Source organism: Micromesistius poutassou (genome assembly GCF_964030765.1).
Source record: "Micromesistius poutassou genome assembly, chromosome: 1".
In the NCBI taxonomy this organism is placed as follows: domain Eukaryota; kingdom Metazoa; phylum Chordata; class Actinopteri; order Gadiformes; family Gadidae; genus Micromesistius; species Micromesistius poutassou.
The window spans coordinates 9,649,192-9,669,827 of NC_140271.1; the positions used below are offsets into that span (position 1 = coordinate 9,649,192).

Genomic DNA, 20,636 nt, shown 5'->3' on the forward strand with positions numbered 1-20,636 from the left:
CCTCACCACTACACACATCTGTTTACTTCTTGATTTACATCTCAGTAACCCTTTCCTCAAGCCTCTCCTTGTTGTGTCTCCTTTGAACCCTGTGGCTGCCCTCCCCCAGTTCAGTAAATATTGCTGCTATCGCATATCTAACCTCATGCCTTGACCCCCTCCACTCCATGGGCAAACCTCAGGGCAACCTTTCTCTTATCCTCGCCACAGCTAAGACCTTTTCTGGATAAGGATCTTAACATAAATATAACTGTCTTTCTTAAACTTTTCTCCACCTTAACCACTTTAACGACTCAGTTCTTGTCCTGCTTGACTTATCATGACCTTTGACACAGTGAGTCAACAGATCTTACCGTCAACTCTTTCTGGTCTTGGCATCACTGGGAGTGTACAGCCAGTGGAGGTTTTAGGTACAGGCGAAGCGGGCAGCACACGAAAAGAAAAAAGATCCTCGCATTTTCTATTATCGATTATACCCCCCCCCCCCCCCCCCCGTCAATAACTCCGCCAGACCGCAATCACCCCCCAACTGATGTAACATAGAGGTCATTCCTTGCCCCTCTCCTTTTGTTGCTGTATACTTCCTCAATGGGATCTGTCAATAACGCCCAAGTCTTCTCATTCTCTACATGTATTTCAGAACCTTTCAGACATCTCTGTTTGGGTGAAGGCCTGTCACCTTCAGCTGAAGCTGTCAAAGACAGAGCTTCTTGTCAACATATAAGGCCATCCAGCCCACAGAGCCTAACTGACTGCTTGACTTGATTCCTAACCGAGCAGTCCATTCTTGGTTCAGGCGGTGTCATTCATGGCTAGACTACTGCAGTAGTGCTTCATTGACTGGGCTACCAGTGAGTTCACTGTTAATGAACCTCAGAATTCAGAAGACAGCAGTATGTCTGGTGTTCAAACTATCTAAGCAAGCACATCACGTCACTCTATATCACACGCCAATGGCACCCCCTATAACTCCCTGTTTATGTATTGGATGCCGATGTTCAGTACCCAAGCCGATCTCTGCTTCGATTTGGCCGAGAAGTAGTACACAGGGGGCCTGATGTCATCGTCACTGTCCTGTAGTAAAACCACCCAGCTCCAGATGCATTCATATCTACCTCAATCTTGAAAAGCAGAGAGTAACACCAGAGTTTTTAGTCAAAGGCTTTTTACCAGTCCATCGGTTCTATTTGGTCTGGATAACACAAGGCAGTTAGAGGGGCCTTTGTCTCAAACCAGAACTCGACTGAAGTCCCATTTTGGATTGTCAGGGTGGTATCAGAAGTTCATACCTATAATTAACAGATCTGCTGTCTATTATTAAAGACATGGGTGGTCTTAAAGGACTCAAACCGCTCCAGTGAACAGAAGATATAGTACAGTGATAGTATATAGTACAATCGCCCTATGGTTCATCATTTTACTGTCTTTAACTTTCTGCTGTGCAATCCATATTTTCTATCCAGGCTTAAAGGGGTAGTTCGGAATTTTGGACATCAGACCTAATTTCCAAGTGAGCCAGTGTGTTATTTATCATTGGAGACCGTTTTCAACATGTTTCATTCAGTCCTTCTAGTTGCAGAGATCGCTGGTGCTAGGCTAGCGCAAGTCGATGGGAACTGCTAGCCTGCCAATAAAACCAATTTTACCCACTCCACAGTAAACCCAAGGCAAACCAATTATAACGCCAGACTATCTATGTAAATGTCTGTGTTGATAGAATAATGTTAGAAATAAAACTACCCTTGCATCGCATTGCATATAGTTCATAATCCCTTGAGTTGGAAGCAAGCTACGGCAGCGGCAGACTGATATTACCTGGAGTGCGCTTCTCTGTTTACGTTCTGCTGTAGCGAATTGGTTGCTACACCGGAGAAAAGTGAAATTCTGCCACTGCTTAGAAAGTAGTCTCTCAAAATGTAATGTGATCATTGCGATACAAGGATATATTTTATATCCTTGTATATATATATATATATATATATATGTTTTATAATTTATTTTCATTTCCATTGTGGGCAAACTCTCTTACATACAAGTGGGGTTGCAAAACTCTGCATAACATTGGCACAGATATTTCCATCATGTATAGCAATAGAGGCAGACATAATTGCATTACAACCAGGTGACCCCCTCAATACAAGCAACATATAAACATATTTGGCCTCATTCCTAATACTCATTTTGAATAATACAGGTTGAAACATTTTGGGATTGGGTTTATAACTGGGTATATTACAGATATATCTTATACTACGCCAGACACTGTAATTATAAAGGATCCCCATCACCCCGGAAACAGACTTCTTGTGACCCTCAGGTCAGGCAGATGCCTGCGCTGTCACAAAAATGCACACAGAAAGACTGAGGAAAAGTTTTTTCCCCCAGGCAATCATTGCCCTGAATCATTGCCTCAGAAAATAAGTGATACAGGACCACTGAACAATCCCCCTACCCCTCCCCCTGCTATTTGACACATTAACCCTGGCTATATTGCACAATACTTTTTGTACATCCCTCTGTCTATTCAGTTTTTAATTTTACATATAATTATAATATTCTTAATTTCTGTAAAAACGTTATTTTATTTTATGCTATTTTTATTCTATTGTATATAAAAAACAAATTTGAGCACAGTTAATAACCAAGTATGTCACACAAACATTTCACTACATACCCTGTATGTGCCAAATATAAACCTTTGATTCTATAAAACTTTATTGTGTGTGTGTGTGTGTGTGTGTGTGTGTGTGTGTGTGTGTGTGTGTGTGTGTGTGTGTGTGTGTGTGTGTGTGTGTGTGTGTGTGTGTGTGTAAGTTTCAGTACCATCAAGGTACGTTGTTAAGTAAAAAAATGCATCCATGTGCACAACCATAGCCATTCGCAACAGAGAGGGCGCTGTTATAAAAACGACGTTGTAAACTACCCTTAAAAAAAGAAGAATGAGTGGGTGCAAGAGAAAGGGGGAAAAGGCCGACTCCATACAAAACATTACTTTATATTCATGCGTATTCATAAACGTTAAGTTCACGTCTATTGGAATTAAGCTCCAAGAAGTACCGAGTTACCGCTGACAGCGGGTCATGCAGTTCTCTCTAAGGTAATGAGCCGTAAAGCCCCTGGGTCTCGGCTTAGCAGCGCCCACAAACTGCACCGAAATTGGAATGATTGGCAGCCCAGGTTGGTATTGCGCCATCGGCGAGTCTGTTTAAAATAGAACGGGGATTCGACTGGCCTAGAGTCCCATAGCTTCATTGAGCTAGCATCGTTTAGCATGCATGACTACCTGAGTGAACACGACCGCTTCATGTTCCAATATCATAACCACGCTCACGCAGTATTAATATTTAGTCAATCGTGGGTCTACACGAAGCAGTCATCAGATATGCGAGCAGGTATTTTAGTCAGGGCTGGTCGTTTACATGCCCCCTCTTTGTCAAACCAGCTGCCCCTCGATGTCCCGTCCCCTCGTGTATTGATCATATTGATCACATACATGTCATAGTTTCAGTTTTAAATGAAAACGTGTTTCAACTAGCCGTTGTTCCCATCACGAGCTATCGGGCATGCAGTCTGGTATGCATTTAGCTAGCCAGAGAGTGGATAGCTGTAACTAGCAGTAGAACTACTAGCCATTAAATGCGAGGTAGCCATACATCAAGGCATTGAATAATAGAGTTGTAATTGTTAACCATTTAGTGGAACAAGACCACACATGCTCATCGAGATGAAATGTTAAAATCGACCCGTGGTTGTCGTTTATTCACAATTTTGTACACACTTCCGTTTGTGATTTTTAGCTAACTGGCTATCAACTTTTGAAGCCACCCTTTCCCTCCAACCACACACACTCACTTCCGAAGCTACTTCTTATGTTGCACATTGTCGTGTGAAAAGTGTACAGTTTGCACCGCTTCCTATGTAGTCATGACAGTAGTCATGGCAAATCCAGTCGCACAGGTGTTCTCTTATGCTTGCCAACCCACATGCGATGGATATAGAGGCCACATAGGCAACTACTACATTCTTGTCCTCACACGTTTGGTGTTGGTGTATCTAATATAAGTCTGTAGCCTAATTTTATATTTGGGCGTGTGTTTACCCAGGTTAATGTACATTCATATCTCTACTTTTAAGACTTGACAGCGCCTCAGCCAGTCAGGAGGTTGTGAAAAACAGTGCTTCTCAAGACATTGGACCAGCAGCCCTGTACAACGTGGTGCCCTCTGACAGCCCCGACTCTTTGCAGTTGCTACACAGCAATGCCTACGCAGCCACCGATTCACTTGATCGGGAGGGTGAGCAAAGCATTCCTTACAATGAGATGAAATGTATGTGTGTTAAATGTGTTTCTCCCCTGTATTGGCATTGAAGTCAAGAGATTTGTAGTACTGTAAAATCCCAAATCAACGATATGAATATACCGAAACCTATGCTTTGTTTTGCAATGTCTCACAAAAGCAATGCTGTTCAAGTGTCAAAGACAATGTATTCCCATAATGACCAATAATCACGATTAATTATCAAAATAATGACCAAAAATATCATTACGACCAACATAATTACTAACGATTCCAATGCTCCTTGATGTACAAGCCCTTAGGAGCATTTTAGAATGAGGGCATCATTTTGCATAAACTCATTATGTCCATTACTTTTTTTTACTATTTTGGTGCTTTTAATGTGTTCACCCTGGTAGAATTTGTTGAGATGTAAGTCTAGCTAACACAATTGGTTGGGCGGACAGTAGATATTTTTTAAAGTGATTCAAACAGATCTTTATTTCAACAACAACAATGTTGTTTGCAATATTATCATCAATCTTTCCCTCCCATTTTTTTGAACAGTGCTCTACTGGACACGTAGTACTCTACTGGACAGTTCTGAACCAGCGCTATCCTAAATGTGTTTCTGTCCCCTCCCAGGTGAACATGAAGCTGGTGGAGGTGGCTGTGATACTACATTTGGTTGGAAGTCGGTGGGGCAAGAGTTGAGGCTCAATGACGTGACCGCGGATTTGACTCCTTTTCAGCATGGAAACCGTGCTTTAACTTCCAAGGACATGAGGAAATCACAGGGTAAGGTGCATTTAACTGACATATGAAATATTTAATAATATTGAGGTGTTGAATAACTGATTTTGTATATCATTTTACCTGTTTAGTTATAATGATTATTCATGTATACATTTTTTTTGTGGACAGCAATCTGGCCATTTGACTTGGCCATGACTTGGCGTAGGGATGCACCGATTCCAGTTTTTCACAGACCATGTACATAACATTTAGGTACTCGATGATATGGAGTACCGATATGAGTACTTAATAATACCATTACAGTTTAAAAATCCCGCCCCCTTATTGCCATGGTTACGGCCAATAGCAGCTTTGTGGTACTTTTTTAAGTACCGTTGTTGTGTACGAGCATTTTAAGGAGTCAATGCGCCACACACTGTAGCAATATACTATAGGTGTCCAGGAAGCCCACCCCTCGGCCGCTGGTATAAAAAAAAATCGCTGCTCAGACGGAGCTTCACCGTCCACACACGCACACCGTAGCATGATGCTTTATGTTTACGGGAAGCCTAACCCTCGGACGCGCGTATTGGATAAACCGATGCTCTAGCGGAGCTTCACCACCAACACACCGTGGCGTTATACAAGAAGTTTCCGAAAAGCGTAACTTTCTCGCGGATACCGCAGTCAACCACTGACCAGGCCGAGCTCCACATGTCCACGCAGACCGCGCCACCAGGGCCCCTTTTTTATCTAAATTGGGGACTTATTTCATTAACAGTCAATTAAATGGCATTGATTACTATGTTGATGATCATAGAGGACAAATTAACCACGTTAAAAAGAAAACGTGGTAATTTGACTTCAACATTGTGTGAATCGGGTGGTTGTATCTGGAAAGTTTTACGAGTATGAGCACAGTATCGGGTCTGAGTACTGGTATTGGTAATGCTACGACGCGTTCAATATTTCTATTGATAATTAATGATATTCCTAACCAAATATAGCACATCACTCAAAAATAGCTGAATGGTCAGGTTCTAGCAAGCCCAATTTCTTTCTGAGGACAGAAGCAAGGTAGATCCTGTGTATATAGATGTATCCATTCTGACCAGATGCCCATCCCTGCTGAGGGAAGATAATCTCCACAGCATGAGGCTGCCACCACCACACTGCACAGGGAGGGTGTTATTTAGGTTTGGGCACAGTTAGGATTACACCACACATAGCACCGGAGTTGAATTTTGTCCAAAAAGTTTTAAAAAAAAAAGTTAGTCTCATCCGAGCACAAAACCATGCTCCCCTGATTTCTGGCAAACTCCAAACGTGCGTTATTATGTTTTGTATTTATTGCCACCATACAGGCCGGTGCTCTGGGTATGGCTGCCTGGTGAACCTTCACTCCACTCTCATCCCCTGAACTGTGTTGCTCCTTCAGAGTGCTGGTGTCTCTGAGGCCATCCTCAAAGATCTCCTTGCTCGGACACTGAAACTTAACTAGTCTTAACTATATATCATACTATCTGGGTGGCATGATGCTACGGTGTATGGTTTGTATTCTCTAAGTTGTCACTAATTGACCCCACACTGCTCACTGGAATATCAAAACACTGGGATATTAGTTTTTTCATTGTCTGTCCAGGTTTGTTTTTAACGGTAATTTATTCTTCTGAAAAAGCTTTGTTTTCAGCCCTTTCCTTTTTAGATTCAGTCCAGGCAATTATGCGTAAAGGCAATGGAGGTCTGTGTTATCAAACCATCGCAACCGTCTCAACTAGTGTCACAACATATGTGTCTCTGTCCCCTGCAGACCGAGGCATGGCTCACACAGAGGAGTCGCGACTGGCCAACCTGCTGCGTCGCGTTTCCCGTGAGGATGACCGGGAGCGCAGGCTGCTAACCCTCAAACAACTGAAGGAGTTCATCAGCCACAGTGAAAACAAAGTGGTGAGTTCAGCCGTCCTCCCTCCTCTGTGATAAATCAACTTGATGGCTAAATCTCTCCTTTTCATTTTACATGAGTGAGTGCCTTTTTAAAGGGCCAGTTGAACACTGAGATTTAAAAAGAAATCTGTTTTGGGTTGAGAGTCTTAGGAAGGGATGGGCCGTGTTATCCCCATGGTTGCGACTCAGAACCTTATGATGCTTAAAAAAAAAAAAAAAACTGTAAGCTAAGCTTCTAATGATGAATATTGTATACAAATTGCGCCACACACCGTAGAGTTATACTATAGGTGTCCGGGATGCTCAACCCTCACACGGACGCAGACATTAAATAAAAACCGACGTACAACTAGGTGTCAAGGAGAGTGTAATAGATGCAGAACAATAAGTATGAAAACCAAAGAATGCAGACATGCATAAATCCAAGTACATTGGAATAAGATTGTCTCCTGATATAAAAAAAAAATGATTTCTTGCTTTGAGAAATGGATTGTAAGAAACGGGTTCATTGTTTTTTGTTGATGAAAGCAGTTTTCTTTTAATAACTAATCATGACAGGCCCTGGTGAAACAGATGGATACCACCCTGAGTACCCTGAATGAAGTTTTGAATGAAAGGTAAGAGATGGTACTACTAACATCCATTACACTCAAAAACATAAACAAACGTATTACACTTTGAATGACATTTATGGTTTAGGGTAAAGGCCTAGACTAGGGTGTTCAATATGACTTTTACATCGTAAAATGTCAGTATTATGACAGTAGTATTGTGATACAGTGATTGTGATTGCGTCGGATTGTGATCTCTGCTTGAATAAATCGTGATATATTTTCGCCACCTCGATATCACCGCTAGCCATGGCTAACGAAATATGGAAGTGAATATTCAATTAGAAGACCAAGATACATAATGTTTAAGTTTGTTTGGTGAAAATTCTGCGGCTGTGTGCAGCTGGATCAATTGTATTCTAGGCTTACTTTATCACTGAATCTCACTGGACCAAGTTCTTCATTCATTAAATTGATAATTCTTCAGTTGCATTTTGAAAGAAAGAAATGTTAATCAATCGATTCTGGTGTTTTGTGGGCGGGTTGCCATTGTATTAAAAGCTCTCTGTAAGGATTCAGTGTTTCATCTCACATTCAGGTGACACTGAACCTCCTTGAAGTTGTAGCCAACATTGTTTCTCATCCTTCGTCTCTGCAGCAGTAAGCTGCTGTGGGAGATGAGGCAGGAGGCAGCGGCCTGCCTGGGGCTCCTGTGCGGGGCCATCAGTTACGAGGCCGAGCGCATCTTCAAATGGCTCTTCCTGAAGTTCAGCGCCTCCAGCCGGGACGAGGTGAAGCTGCTGTACCTGATCGCGATGCACCGGGGCCTGGAGGCAGCCGGCGAGAGGAAGGCTTTTACCCAAGTCATGCAGGTAGGAGAACGTTGGCCGAGTTAGATTTAAGCCATTCTTTTAGTGTCATTGGTTAGAAACGGCACAGCCATCAATCTGCTATGCTGGGTGAAATGCACTGTAAGAATATAGGGTTTGGATTTTAGACTGACCATTTCTGAACTATCAGGGGCACCTCTTCCCTGATTGAGTCCAGGGTTGTCCTAAAGATTATAATGGTGAAGATGCATCCCAATGCTCCTTTCTAGTGCCCACATGTAACACATTCCTGGGCAGAACCCTGAAATCCGTCTTGCCTGTCAATCAGAAGTACATGAAAGGCCACACTTCTCAATGGCGGAGAAGCGCAGGGAGAGAGTAGTTAGGGATGTGATCTATTTTTGGTTGTTTAGTATCGAAATCAGGTTTCTGCTCCGTCCCTTACAACGTACAAATCGTACTTAAAGCGGCTTGAAGTAGTCATTTTTTAATTGTACTTTTATTGGAACTTTAGGCATTCAAGTTATTTATTAAACTGACTGATGGGTAGTACATGGCACACACCACACACACTTATTGTGTTTAGTTTTATGTTATAGCCTGTCAGATTGATTTGTTTAAGACATTTCATATATTTGGTTTGTTTCAGACAGACGGAACAAGCACACGATTATATCTGTGATGATGAATATATGATGTAAGGAATAAGTAGTTTATTTGTTTAAGAGTTATTTAATATATGTGGAACAGGCCTACTTAATATATTGTAAGCTGTACAATGTATGTAGACGGAACCCAATTGTCTACATACATTAAAGATCCCATGGCATGCTACTTTATGGATGCTTATATATAGGTGTTAGTGGGCCCCTAATACAGTATTTGAAGATGTTCAAGAAATTCAGCCTTGGTGCAGAATTACAGCCACTACGAGCCAGTCCCACAATGAGCTCTCTACAAACGTGCTGTTTTTAGAGGCGGGTCAAGGTGATGGGTGGGGGTGTGGCCCTGAGCAGCTTGCGGCGACGGTACCATGCGCTAGTGTTTACAGTGGAACACTGAACACTCCGGGTGCTCCGGCGGGAGTCCTGGAGCTCAATATCTAAATTATATATATATATATATATAAAATAGGCCTATATATTATCATGGTCAAAAACTGTTATGAATCTCAAATGACTGTCAGGTTCTCAGACGCCTCTGGTTCTTCCACTTCTACGTCAATATTAAGTACAGACTGAAGCGCGAAATGGAGGAGAAAGGGATTGTTGCCCGCGATTGTTGCCCAGGGTTGTCTCCCGCCGAGTCCCGCTGCCCGCCGGAGCCCCGGCAGACAATCCCGAGCAACAATATCTTTCTCCTATCCATGTCGCGGTTCCCAATTCCTTCTCAACCATGGCTGAGATAACCCCCACTACGAGTCTCGGCATGGAAGTACCAGAGACCTCAGAGAAGCCGACGCAGTCTTTCCACCAAATGGGAGCTTTTTGCAAGCTTGCATAATTGTGTTGCGTGTTATGCACCATAACACGAACAGCAGAACAGTTATCCAAAGAACACTTGAACACTTCATTTTTTCAGAGGCTTGTTTTACACCTAATGCAATTTTTAGCTACTGGGGGACCATAGGCAGGCTAGGGGAACTCATATTAATGTTAGAAAACCTCAAAGTGAAAATTTCATGCCATGGGACCTTTCAATGTGATCTATCCAGCAAAGCTGAATGACGCTCGTTGGCCACGCCTTCTTGGCATTTCATCTTGCGGATTGGGGCTACTGTCTTTTTTTATCTAGCACGGGTGGGAGCTTGCATCCGTTTTTTGTTCTGCTTGCCCGTTCGCCACGGAGACCCCACTGGTCTTAAGTGAGGTGAATGTTCAGTGACTAAAATGATCCATGTATTAAATAAGTTGCACTTGCAACTGCTCCTTCAGTCCTGTCATTTGTACTCTGTGGCTGATGATCCGGGTGCCTGTGTTTCAGCTTGTGATGAGCAGTCTGCAGTCCATCCTGGAGAACTTGGACACGCCGGAGCTGCTGTGTCAGAGTGTCAAGTGTATTCTGCAGGTGGCCCGCTCCTACCCACACGTCTTCAGTACCAACTTTAGGGTGAGTAGGTTGCCCAGCCTCCCCTGTCATCAGACGTGGGGAAGTTATTGATGACATTGCAGCTGGACTTGTTTTTGGAAATACAACGAATATGAGTAGCCTGAACAACAAGTAGAATATCAATGTCCAGAACGTGTATGATATTGTATCATATTATGACTAAACAATGAGGCTGTGTCTCATCACTCCTGTTGGCAGGAGGAATGTTACTTCGTCATCTCAAGGCTCCACACTCTCAACGTTGTGATTCTACTTGCTTTAACTCTAGCATGTTTTACCACTACCGGTAGTTACTTTACATTACGTTTATTTTTGCTACATTTGTGAACTCTTCCACAAATGAATTAACTAATGGGTGCTAATCTGCAAGATGGGTTGATGCCATGTTATACCCCAAGAAATTCTGACTTTTGATATTTCAGTTTGTTTGCTGTCCAACACATTCCCTTCTTCATATATAGACTGTGACCTAACTGTGATTCCATCCTCTTTAGGACACGGTGGATATCCTGGTAGGCTGGCACATTGACCACACACAGAAGCAGTCGCTTACCACAAACGTCTCAGGTCAGTTGGCATTATCCGATTTATTTGACATTTTTATGGTTCACTGATCTTGGAAACATTCATTACTAGAATAACTTGCCACTTCTTACTTATGTATAGTACTTATTTTGGTTACAAATGTGTTTACAACTTGTAATTTAATTATTGTATTGTAAATGTACCATCAACTCTGCAGGCTGGCTGCAGAGTTTGGAGCAGTTCTGGGTTGCAGATCTCGCCTTCTCCACCACCTTGTTGGGGCAGTTCCTGGAGGATATGGAAGCCTATGCAGAGGTAAAACAGCCCTAATTTCTCTCCTGCAAGCACCAGATGTTTTATAGGTCAATCAATCAATAAAGTTTCAGTTTTCTGTTAGAGTTGTATTTAAATTCACTTAGCATAAACGCTTTCTAAATGTGTATTTCCATTTAGTATAAAACCTGGTAACACTTTATTTGAAGGGGTTTACATAAGAGTGACATTACACTGTCATGAACTTGTCATAAACGTTATGAACATGTTAGAAACGTTTATGACTTTGGTCATTAAGTGTCATTTGGTTGTTGTTATGACAAGTTGACATTGTTTGGGTTGTCTTGATTATGACAAGTTGACATTAATCAAAGTGACATTACCAGAAGTTGTCCTCATCATGACAAGTTGACATTACATTTGTTTGGGATGTCTTTATAATGACAAATTTACATTAACCAGGATGGAATTACCTGAGGATATTTCTGTCATGACAACTTGAAAGAAACAGAAAATGCACCTCTTTTTGTATTCATTATAATAATAAGATGTGCAAGGTTACAGACCAATTCTAGCACTTCAGATAGATGTGCTACAGGATATTTCACAAAGCTGGCTTTCATGACACTATTATGACAGTGTAACGAATACATTCTTTGACCTCAAGTAAAGTGGTACCATTTTGATTTGTCATTAAGATATCATGAAGGATAGACTGGCACTGTCATGGCTGTCACGACACCATTATGACAGTGTAACAAATAAATTGGTCTGCGCTGTGCGGAAGAAAGACTGGACCACAATGGAGGCTGGCTGTTCACATTTATTTAGATCTGCATGAGCCAAAAGAAAAGTGTCAGTGAGCATCTAGTACCCCATACATGGGTCAGCATTCCCCTCCTCAGGTTAGCGGAGACCGCTAATATATAGAAACATATATTTAACAAAATATGAAAATAAATAAAATAAGATACTTAATGGAATTTGCTGCAGTCCCACAAACGTAAATATGACCAGCATTGATATTACATATAGAACAGAGAAAACATTCATACCTGCATGAGCCAAAAGAAACATGTCACTGAGCATCTAGTACCCCATACAGGGGTCAATATTCCCCTCCTAGCAAACAAACACACAGGGAAACCCTGTAGCACTTGGACGCACGTGTATACAATAAATCTCTTAAAATGTGCCTTTAAAAAGTGTAAGTTGAAATGACAGCACTGCTGCATATTCACAGCCTTAATTCTAACACCTTAAGTTGCACATTACACATTTTCATTCTCTACAAAACAAATTACATTCTCAAATATTCAAATATACATTCTCGACAAAACCAACAACATCCCTCACCTCACCTAGGTTAGCGCAGACTGAGCTTCGCGGCGTGCTGCATAGACGTCGCAAAACATGGACGTTTCTTAAAGCGAGAGTACAGGTATACATTAACATTGGAGGTTTTTTTTTGTGATTTGTTACTGTTACTGACTGGAGATCAGTAAGATTCATATTTATTTTTCTTTTACAAAAACATGTCATTTCACCCTGGTTTCATACACCCCTCCTGAAATTCACCAACATCATGATTAAAGGATGTTTTCTCAGGCTTACAAAAAGTCTATTGCTGACACAACCTGGCACAAAGTTACCTTACATAACAGGTTCAGGAAAGAAAGAGGTAGATCAAAATCTCTATATTTCCCTTAGTTTAATGTGACGCCTTGTACGTCACACAACATTTGGCCCAAAATACTTAGTCTGTAGTCATTTTGAATTGGTCGACTTTACCAATTTATTACCATTTATTTATTACAATCAATTTATTACCATATTACCAACAAATTGGTCTGTAACCTTGCACATCTAATTATAATAATAAATATGTCAACATTTCATAAATACAAAAAGAGGTGCATTTTCTGTTTATGTCAAGTTGTCATGACAGAAATATCCTCTGGTAATTCCATCCTGGTTAATGTCAATTTGTCATTATAAAGACATCCCAAACAAATGTAATGTCAACTTGTCATGACCAAGACAACTTCTGGTAATGTCACTTTGATTAATGTCAACTTATCATGACCAAGACAACTTCTGGTAATGTCACTTTGATTAATGTCAACTTGTCATGGCCAAGACAACTTCTGGTAATGTCACTTTGATTAATGTCAACTTGTCATAATCAAGATAACCCAAACAATGTCAACTTGTCATAACAACCGAATGACACTTAATGACCGAAGTCATAAACATTTGACATGTTCAGAACATTTATGACAAGTTCATGACAGTGTCATGTCATAGTTATGACAGTGTCATGACACTCTTATGTAGACACCTTCAAATAAAGTGCTAAAACCTTTTGTTGGTGTGCATGTTTTGGCCCCAAATATTCAGATTACGCAAATAATCCTTCTGAAAACTACAATATTATTAAAACACTATTCAGTTCCACTCTGATACACTCCATTCAGTGTGAGAATCTGCAAGACCGATAGCTGTGGTCAAAATGAATGATAGAAAGGGGCAGTGTGGGGGCACTTTCAACTAAATGGTGGTATTAATAATGGTAATGTTGAAGTGGGTTAACACAGCCCCCTCTTTCCTAAAACACATCACATAGTCTTCAAATTCCATCTGAAACAGTGGCTCTTTAATGAATTGAACCCATCTGGAAATGAAATGGAAAAGAAACGTCAGAAGATACGAGATTCTGCCATCGTCTCATCCGTGTCATTCAGTGAAAGACATTCCTACGCATTGTGAATGCAGACGGTTCCTGCCTTCATTTAGATGTTCTTTATTATGAACTCTTCGTCTTATGTGGAAATCCAAACAACTATTGAAAGCTTGAAAAGACGTATTCGTGCCAACTACATGTTTTTTGTGACGGCGTGTGTTTGCTCGTGTTAACTCTTTTCTCATTTTGATTTCAGGACCTGAGCCACGTGGGCTCTGGAGAGGTCACAGACGAAGACGTCCCCCCACCTACGGTGTCCCTCCCCAAGCTGGCGGCGCTGCTGCGTGTGTTCAGCACGGTGGTCCGCAGCATCGGGGAGCGCTTCAGCCCCACCAGGGGGCCGCCCATCACAGAGGACTATGTGTCGGATGTAAGGAGGCCTGCCTCTCTGATACGCAGTAAAAGATTGCAAACCGAATGCTGAATTCTAAATGAACACATTTGTTTTAATGAATTAAACTGATTTAGAAAAAGAAGGGAGGAAAAATGTTAGTGTTAGAGTTTGAGGGCCAAACTGTTAATTGAGGGTAGATCCATTCATTTACAAGCAGGCATGTTTTTTGAGTGCCTCTACATGTTTGTGTGGCGGTAACTATTAGCTGACTCTGGAGCAGTCAGTTAATAAGTAGTGTCTATCAAGGTATAGAGTTGCAGGCTAGTGGATGCAGATTGATGATTTTGGATCTATGTTGTATGTTCTTGAGCTTTTTTCATCATTTGGAGAAAAAAAAAAGTACATTTGGAGTCCTGAATGGGAACATATCACACAGCAACCGCACAGAAAGAAACACTGGAAAAATAACTCTTTTGATGATGCTTATTGCGTGAAAGGTGGCCCAGCCACTGGTAGGGTCATCTTTAGGGACTCCATTTCAACTGATCTCTCCTCCTTCTCCCACTCAGATCCTCAACAGGGTGTTGTCCTGTGTCAGCACCGCCCGGCAGGTGCTGTTCTCCGAGGCGGTCCTCACAGCGGGGAACGAGTGTGTGAGCGTGCTTCTGGTCAGCATGGAGCCCTCCGCTCAGCTGACCGAGGTGGTGCTGGCGTACGGCCTGGACCAGCTGAGCGCCTGCCACGGCTGCGGGCTGGACTACAGCCTCGCCGTGCTGGGCCTCCTCACCCTGGTAAGGACAGGCAGGCACATACTGTCAAGTCCTTTTGCACTTGTGATCCAAACATTACCAATTCAAGTTCTGAATGGAATTCTGAACGTGTCTATTTTGCAGATTGTGGACCAGATCAATACGAAGTTGCCTGTATCATTTGTCGAAAAACTTTTGGCACCTAACTCTCAACTGTTGGAGCTTCGCTTCCACAGAGAGAAAGAGGTGAGTCTGGCCCTATCCCAGCTATTCTTATAATACCGTCAATTATATAAGTAAAGTAGATCGCTTGCAGAAACAAGTTTGCCTCCTTTTCTGTCTAACATGCAACTAGATCACTCAAGGTTTCATTTCGCATTTTGCTTTTGTCTTTGCAGGTGATGGCTGCTACCCATGGCGTGTACCAGGCTCTGCTAAGCCTGAAAAACATCCCTACCCTTGAGGCAGCCTACAAGCTGGTGCTGGGGGAGATGTCCTGTGGTATTGACAGCCTCCTGGCCCCACTAGAGCACGGCACCGCCCTGTCTCCCTCCTCTGATATCCAGCATCCTGCTTTCGCCTCGGTGCTCCTGCCCCCAGAGAGGGCCGAGTTCACCCTCATCTTCGACCTCGGCGCGCTCACTACCATAGGCAACACCAAAAATTCCCTCATTGGGGTAAGACGCTCTTGCTGTTCACTTGTAGCTGCTGTAGGGAAGATTGGAGAGTTGTAAAGAGAGAGGGCAGGGAAGAAATTATTTTTAAATGAAATAACCCAACCCAAAAATGCTTCTCTTTGCTCCTCCTCCCTACATTTCTCCGCTGTTGTTACATTTACACACCTGTGGTGGAGATATGATAACGACGTCTGTGCGTGCATGTGATTGACAGGCGAGATAGTTTCTCGATCACATGGTTTGTCAATCACACGCACTCGTATAGTGCCATCACATCTCTACCACGCAATCCACTGTCAGAAACTGTCTGAGTGTATCATTAGCTTACGTAGGGCCCATTTCAAACTAAATTCCCCTCAAATTGTAGCTCTTCAATCTAACCTTCAGCCCCATTTTTAATTGGCTACATATGGACCGCAGCTTTGCATGTTGGTTAGTCCAATAGTGTCTCGGTGAAATGGAAAGTAATGGAAGACTATCAATGCATCACATTCCATCAAAGAAAATGTTGTGCGTGACTTCCCCTTTTAAGCATGTGAACACAGAGCTTTTATTGGCTCATGCACACTGCTCTTACAGTCTCCCAGAGAACCTCCGTCTTGTGTCTTTCTTAGCCTCACTGTTCGACAGATAGGAGTGACATCTTTTCACTCTCACTCACTTTCTACCCTTTTTTACTCTTCAAGCTGTTTATTTATTTTGTCCGGTAGTTATTTTCTTTTATTGCAATTGTTTAAACGTGTCATCCCTAACCTTACTACCTTCTGTGGTTTTTAGATGTGGGCTCTGTCTCCCACAGTGTTTGCCCTGCTCAGTCAGAACCTGCCCATGGTTCACTCTGAGCTGGCGGTGCACTACCCAGCTGTCCAGTACTCTGTGTTGTACACACTCTATTCCCACTGCACAAGGTAACCCTCTATCACACACACACAGATATTGACTTCAGATATTGACTTGCATAGCAAAATTCCATTACCTGTAGTAGAAAATGTCTTGAGTCAAACGTGCCCATCTACTATTCATTCCCAGTAACTGTCGTCTCAAACTTGCATAGTTTGAGTCAGAAAGCACATTTTTTGTGGCAATGGTAAATATTTAACAGTTGATTTTCCCGCCACAAAAGTCAGTTGATGGTAATAGTTTGGAAACTAATGAAAAGCTGCCATATGTGGAGCTCTTAATGCAAACACTTCTCCGTCTTCCCTGATCGTCTGCAGGCACGACCACTTCATATCAGCGAGCCTGTCCACCTCATCCCCCTCCCTGTTCGATGGGGCCGTCATCAGCACTGTTACCACGGCGACAAAGAAACACTTCAGCACCCTCCTGAGTCTTCTCGGTGCCCTGTTGTCCAAGGAGCATCTCTACCCAGAAGCCAGGTATATACAACACGGTGTTAAGTTCAGCCATGCATGGTAATATTCATTAAGCTAACACAGGTTATCGATGAGGTCCCATAAAAACAAGGTTTGACTGTAGATCTCCTTTGCTTGATTATAAGTCCATATCGTACCATTCATGTTAAGCAGTTGCTGCGTTACATGCCCGGGTCACTTAAACGTCATGAGTCTCCTGAATGTAGTGTGCACAATCATAGTATTACTGGTAGAATTCAAGTGTGTTTTACTCTTTAAGAAGGTGGACACTACAACACACATTTCCACCAAATCAGCTCAGACATACATTGTCATCAATCTGGCAGGTGGCATTTCGATTAAATAATGTTTAAAATGAACTGCCAATTTATTGAGTCTTGTATTTATTTGCTGTGTTTAGGAAGCTCTTGCTAACCTGGGCCCAGGAGATTTCTTTGCTGATGAAGAAAACTGACACCTATGCTCCCCTGTTTTCTTTGAATTCCTTTCACAAGTTCTGCAAAGGCCTGCTTGCCAACGGTAGGCTCAGTGGACAACATGAACGGATGGCTATGATATTTTTTAGCTTTTGCGAATTGATAAAGATATTGATGGCATCGCTAGTTGATGAATAAACCCTGACACTCAAAATGTGCAGTCGCAATGGTGTTAAAAATGACAGTGAAGTTACATTTTCACAAACCTGTATTGTGTGGATGCAGTGGCATTGTGTTGCCAGTTGTCAACAAAGAATATTAAGAATGCATTAGAAATTAGTGTTGGTCTTATGTCTATATGTTTACTAATGTGTCCTCTCCTCTCTCCATGCATGTGGACAGCTCTGAACGATGAACCTAGCATCTGCCTCCAGAGCTGCAACAGCCTGCAGGTTCTCTCTGCATCTCTGTCCACTGAATTACTGCAGCGGTACACAAACACTCACTGTCACTGTCTCACACACACTGTCACTGTCTCACACACACTGTCACAAACACACACACGCGCACGCACACATACAGTCGTGTGCGCACACACACTGTCGCACACAGTTGCACACACATGCACTCACGCACAATGACACTCACTCACTGTCAAGCACATACACATACTGTCGCACATACTGTCGCATGCACACATGTGCTGTCATGCACATACTTACTGACAGAATAATTTGATAATATAGTAATAATGTATCTCCTATGTATATGGCTGTTGTAATAGCCACTGCACACAACTCTTGATTGGGAAAATGTTTCTAACCAATTTGGCGTGACTGTGCTTCATTTTCCAGGTGTGTGGATGTGTGCAGAGTCCAACTGGTTCACTCAATGGTTAGGGTGAGGCAGGCCTATGGAAAGCTACTAAGGACCATCCCCCTGAGTGTGGCACTTGGGTAATATGTTAGACACACGCAATCAAGAGCATTTCCATGAAGTATTGACATTTCCTGTCATTCCACCCATTCATTACATTTATATCTGCCAGACTGATATACCACTAAAATTGCAAAATTTTGTGTAATGTGTGTGCATTCTAGGGTTTGGGTTAAGTCCACAGCACACATAGATGTCAGAACCCCACATACTATTTGATTTCTCCTTAAGGTGGCTATATGCTACAGAATCACAGATGCACTTCCATTTCATTCACCTTTTCAATCTATTTTTCTGCCGTATTAACTTTGTTGTGATGCTGATCTCATAAGCCACTGCATATATCAGATGGGTGGCCAAAGTGTGGGGTACATTAAGGCTATGACTGTGCCATAAGATAACTAGAACGGTAAAGTCAAATGCATCATATTTGTATAGCCCTCGATCACGGACACTATCTCAAATGGTTTCTCAGGCAACATTTTATGGCACCCTGCTATCTGGCCCTTCAAAGAGCATGGGAAATCTCTCTTAATTAACATAAGGACCCCTTGAGAAGGACCAGGGACTCCTTCCAGGGTGGTTAGGGGTGCCATGAGGATAGCATAACAAGAAACTGTTTTAGTCTAACAAAATTCTTAGAAAATAGCAAATAAGTAGTGTTTTGAGGTGTAGAGTTGTTGGATAGTGGGTATAGATTGATGACTTTGGATAGATTATTACATGTTCTTCATGTGTTTGGTGTGTTTCTTTTGTAGTAACCACAGCCACCCAGAAATGGGAGAGATCTCCATGACCATCCGCCGTCACATGGGCCGTTCCCCGAGTGGCACGCTGCACCCCCAGGACTTCAGTGACATCATCAGCTTCATACTGTATGGAGCAGTGCACCGTGGGGGGTATGTACAGAGCTGCATGCCTACATCTCATTCTCGAGTGTTAAGTCTCTTAATATTGTTTTTGGAGGATGATGATGATGTCGGTGTACTCTACTGTAAAATATTTGGTTTCATCTGCTGCATGACCACAGGAAGCAATTTAAGGGGGACAGGCAGCATTGTCCAAGCATCTTCACAGAAACAATGGGATTCTTCTTCTATGGGACATAAGGCTTTAGATCGGTCATGGCCTAAGAGGCCCAGTTAACTTAGTACACACCGGGGACTTGGGAAGAGGGGTGCCATGACCTCTAGTGTTTACCACGTTTTAGAGAAGCTCAGAGTTGTAACGACTTTCAGTCGGGCAGAGGAAGGGAGCTATCTCTAGGTGCAACAAGAATGTATACAAAAGCGTTTGAAATTAAGTAAAGAGTGGTGGTTGTAATTATCCTTGTGTCCGTCCCCGCAGTAAGGACCCGTGGCTGGAGCGTCTGTACCACAGCTGCCAGCGGCTGGAGAAGCGTGCGGGGGACGGCGGGGGCTCGGCGGCCGGCAGCGGGGGCGTCCCCCGTGGCCTGCTGAAGACGGAGGTGGTGCTGTGGCAGTGGGCCGTGTGGGAGGCGGCGCAGTTCACCGTCCTCTCCAAGCTCCGCACGCCGCTGGGCCGCGCACAGGACACCTTCCAGACCATCGAAGGTAAGGGGAGGCAGGGGAGAGGGTTCTGGTTTTCAGGTTTGTTGTGCTGTTGCGTTATTTGCACTAAGCATAAAGGAGCTAATTCTGATTGGTTAAATGTCAGAGTGGTAATGTCTAAGCTTTTCATGCCAATAAATGTCTGTTAAGTCATGATCTCGCCTAATGAGGGTACACAATGGAGTTTGAGCCCACATGCAGTGTTGTGAATGTTATGAACAAGGTGTCTGCGATGACACTGTTACTACTGTTACTTACTCTGGGGGGAAAAGCATCAGATAATCGCCATTAGTGTCAGCAAAGAGAGCAAAACGGAAATCTTTGACTTTGCCACGCTAATTATAATAAAAAGAATAAACATGTATAATAAAATAATATTATACATGATATAGTATAATAAAACTAAAAGTTCTGTAAAAGTATAAAGGGTTGGCTAAAAAAAAGGTAAAACCCTTTGAGGCCAGCCCACCAGTTGGATTGAGTCTATGCATAAATCGCCACAGAATAACATCGATTCCCAAACATAAAATAGTCAGGTACAAATAGAGGTAATGATGTCAATCAAAATAATCTGTTCCCGTTATCAACGC

The 20,636-nt window shown here is 42.6% G+C and overlaps 1 protein-coding gene across 4 annotated transcripts in view; it reads left to right on the forward strand.

Annotated features, from left to right (window-relative positions):
• Positions 1-2,963: 2,963 nt before the first annotated feature.
• Positions 2,964-20,636, forward strand: part of smg1 (SMG1 nonsense mediated mRNA decay associated PI3K related kinase) — a 46,461-nt gene continuing 28,788 nt past the window's right edge. For 2 of the 4 annotated variants that reach the window (XM_084488190.1, XM_084488191.1), the window contains exons 1-20: positions 2,966-3,177; positions 4,135-4,295; positions 4,923-5,075; positions 6,823-6,959; positions 7,515-7,573; positions 8,166-8,379; positions 10,321-10,446; positions 10,941-11,013; positions 11,189-11,286; positions 14,184-14,357; positions 14,891-15,112; positions 15,215-15,316; positions 15,469-15,747; positions 16,525-16,655; positions 16,965-17,126; positions 17,524-17,642; positions 17,942-18,029; positions 18,394-18,495; positions 19,234-19,374; positions 19,823-20,049. In XM_084488190.1, coding sequence (XP_084344316.1) covers positions 3,101-3,177; positions 4,135-4,295; positions 4,923-5,075; positions 6,823-6,959; positions 7,515-7,573; positions 8,166-8,379; positions 10,321-10,446; positions 10,941-11,013; positions 11,189-11,286; positions 14,184-14,357; positions 14,891-15,112; positions 15,215-15,316; positions 15,469-15,747; positions 16,525-16,655; positions 16,965-17,126; positions 17,524-17,642; positions 17,942-18,029; positions 18,394-18,495; positions 19,234-19,374; positions 19,823-20,049 — 2,845 coding nt within the window. In that variant the 5' untranslated portion in view covers positions 2,966-3,100. Of the gene's footprint in view, positions 3,178-4,134; positions 4,296-4,922; positions 5,076-6,822; positions 6,960-7,514; positions 7,574-8,165; positions 8,380-10,320; positions 10,447-10,940; positions 11,014-11,188; positions 11,287-14,183; positions 14,358-14,890; positions 15,113-15,214; positions 15,317-15,468; positions 15,748-16,524; positions 16,656-16,964; positions 17,127-17,523; positions 17,643-17,941; positions 18,030-18,393; positions 18,496-19,233; positions 19,375-19,822; positions 20,050-20,636 lie in introns of those variants that run through there. The other 2 variants (XM_084488192.1, XM_084488193.1) reach the window with 2 other exon arrangements.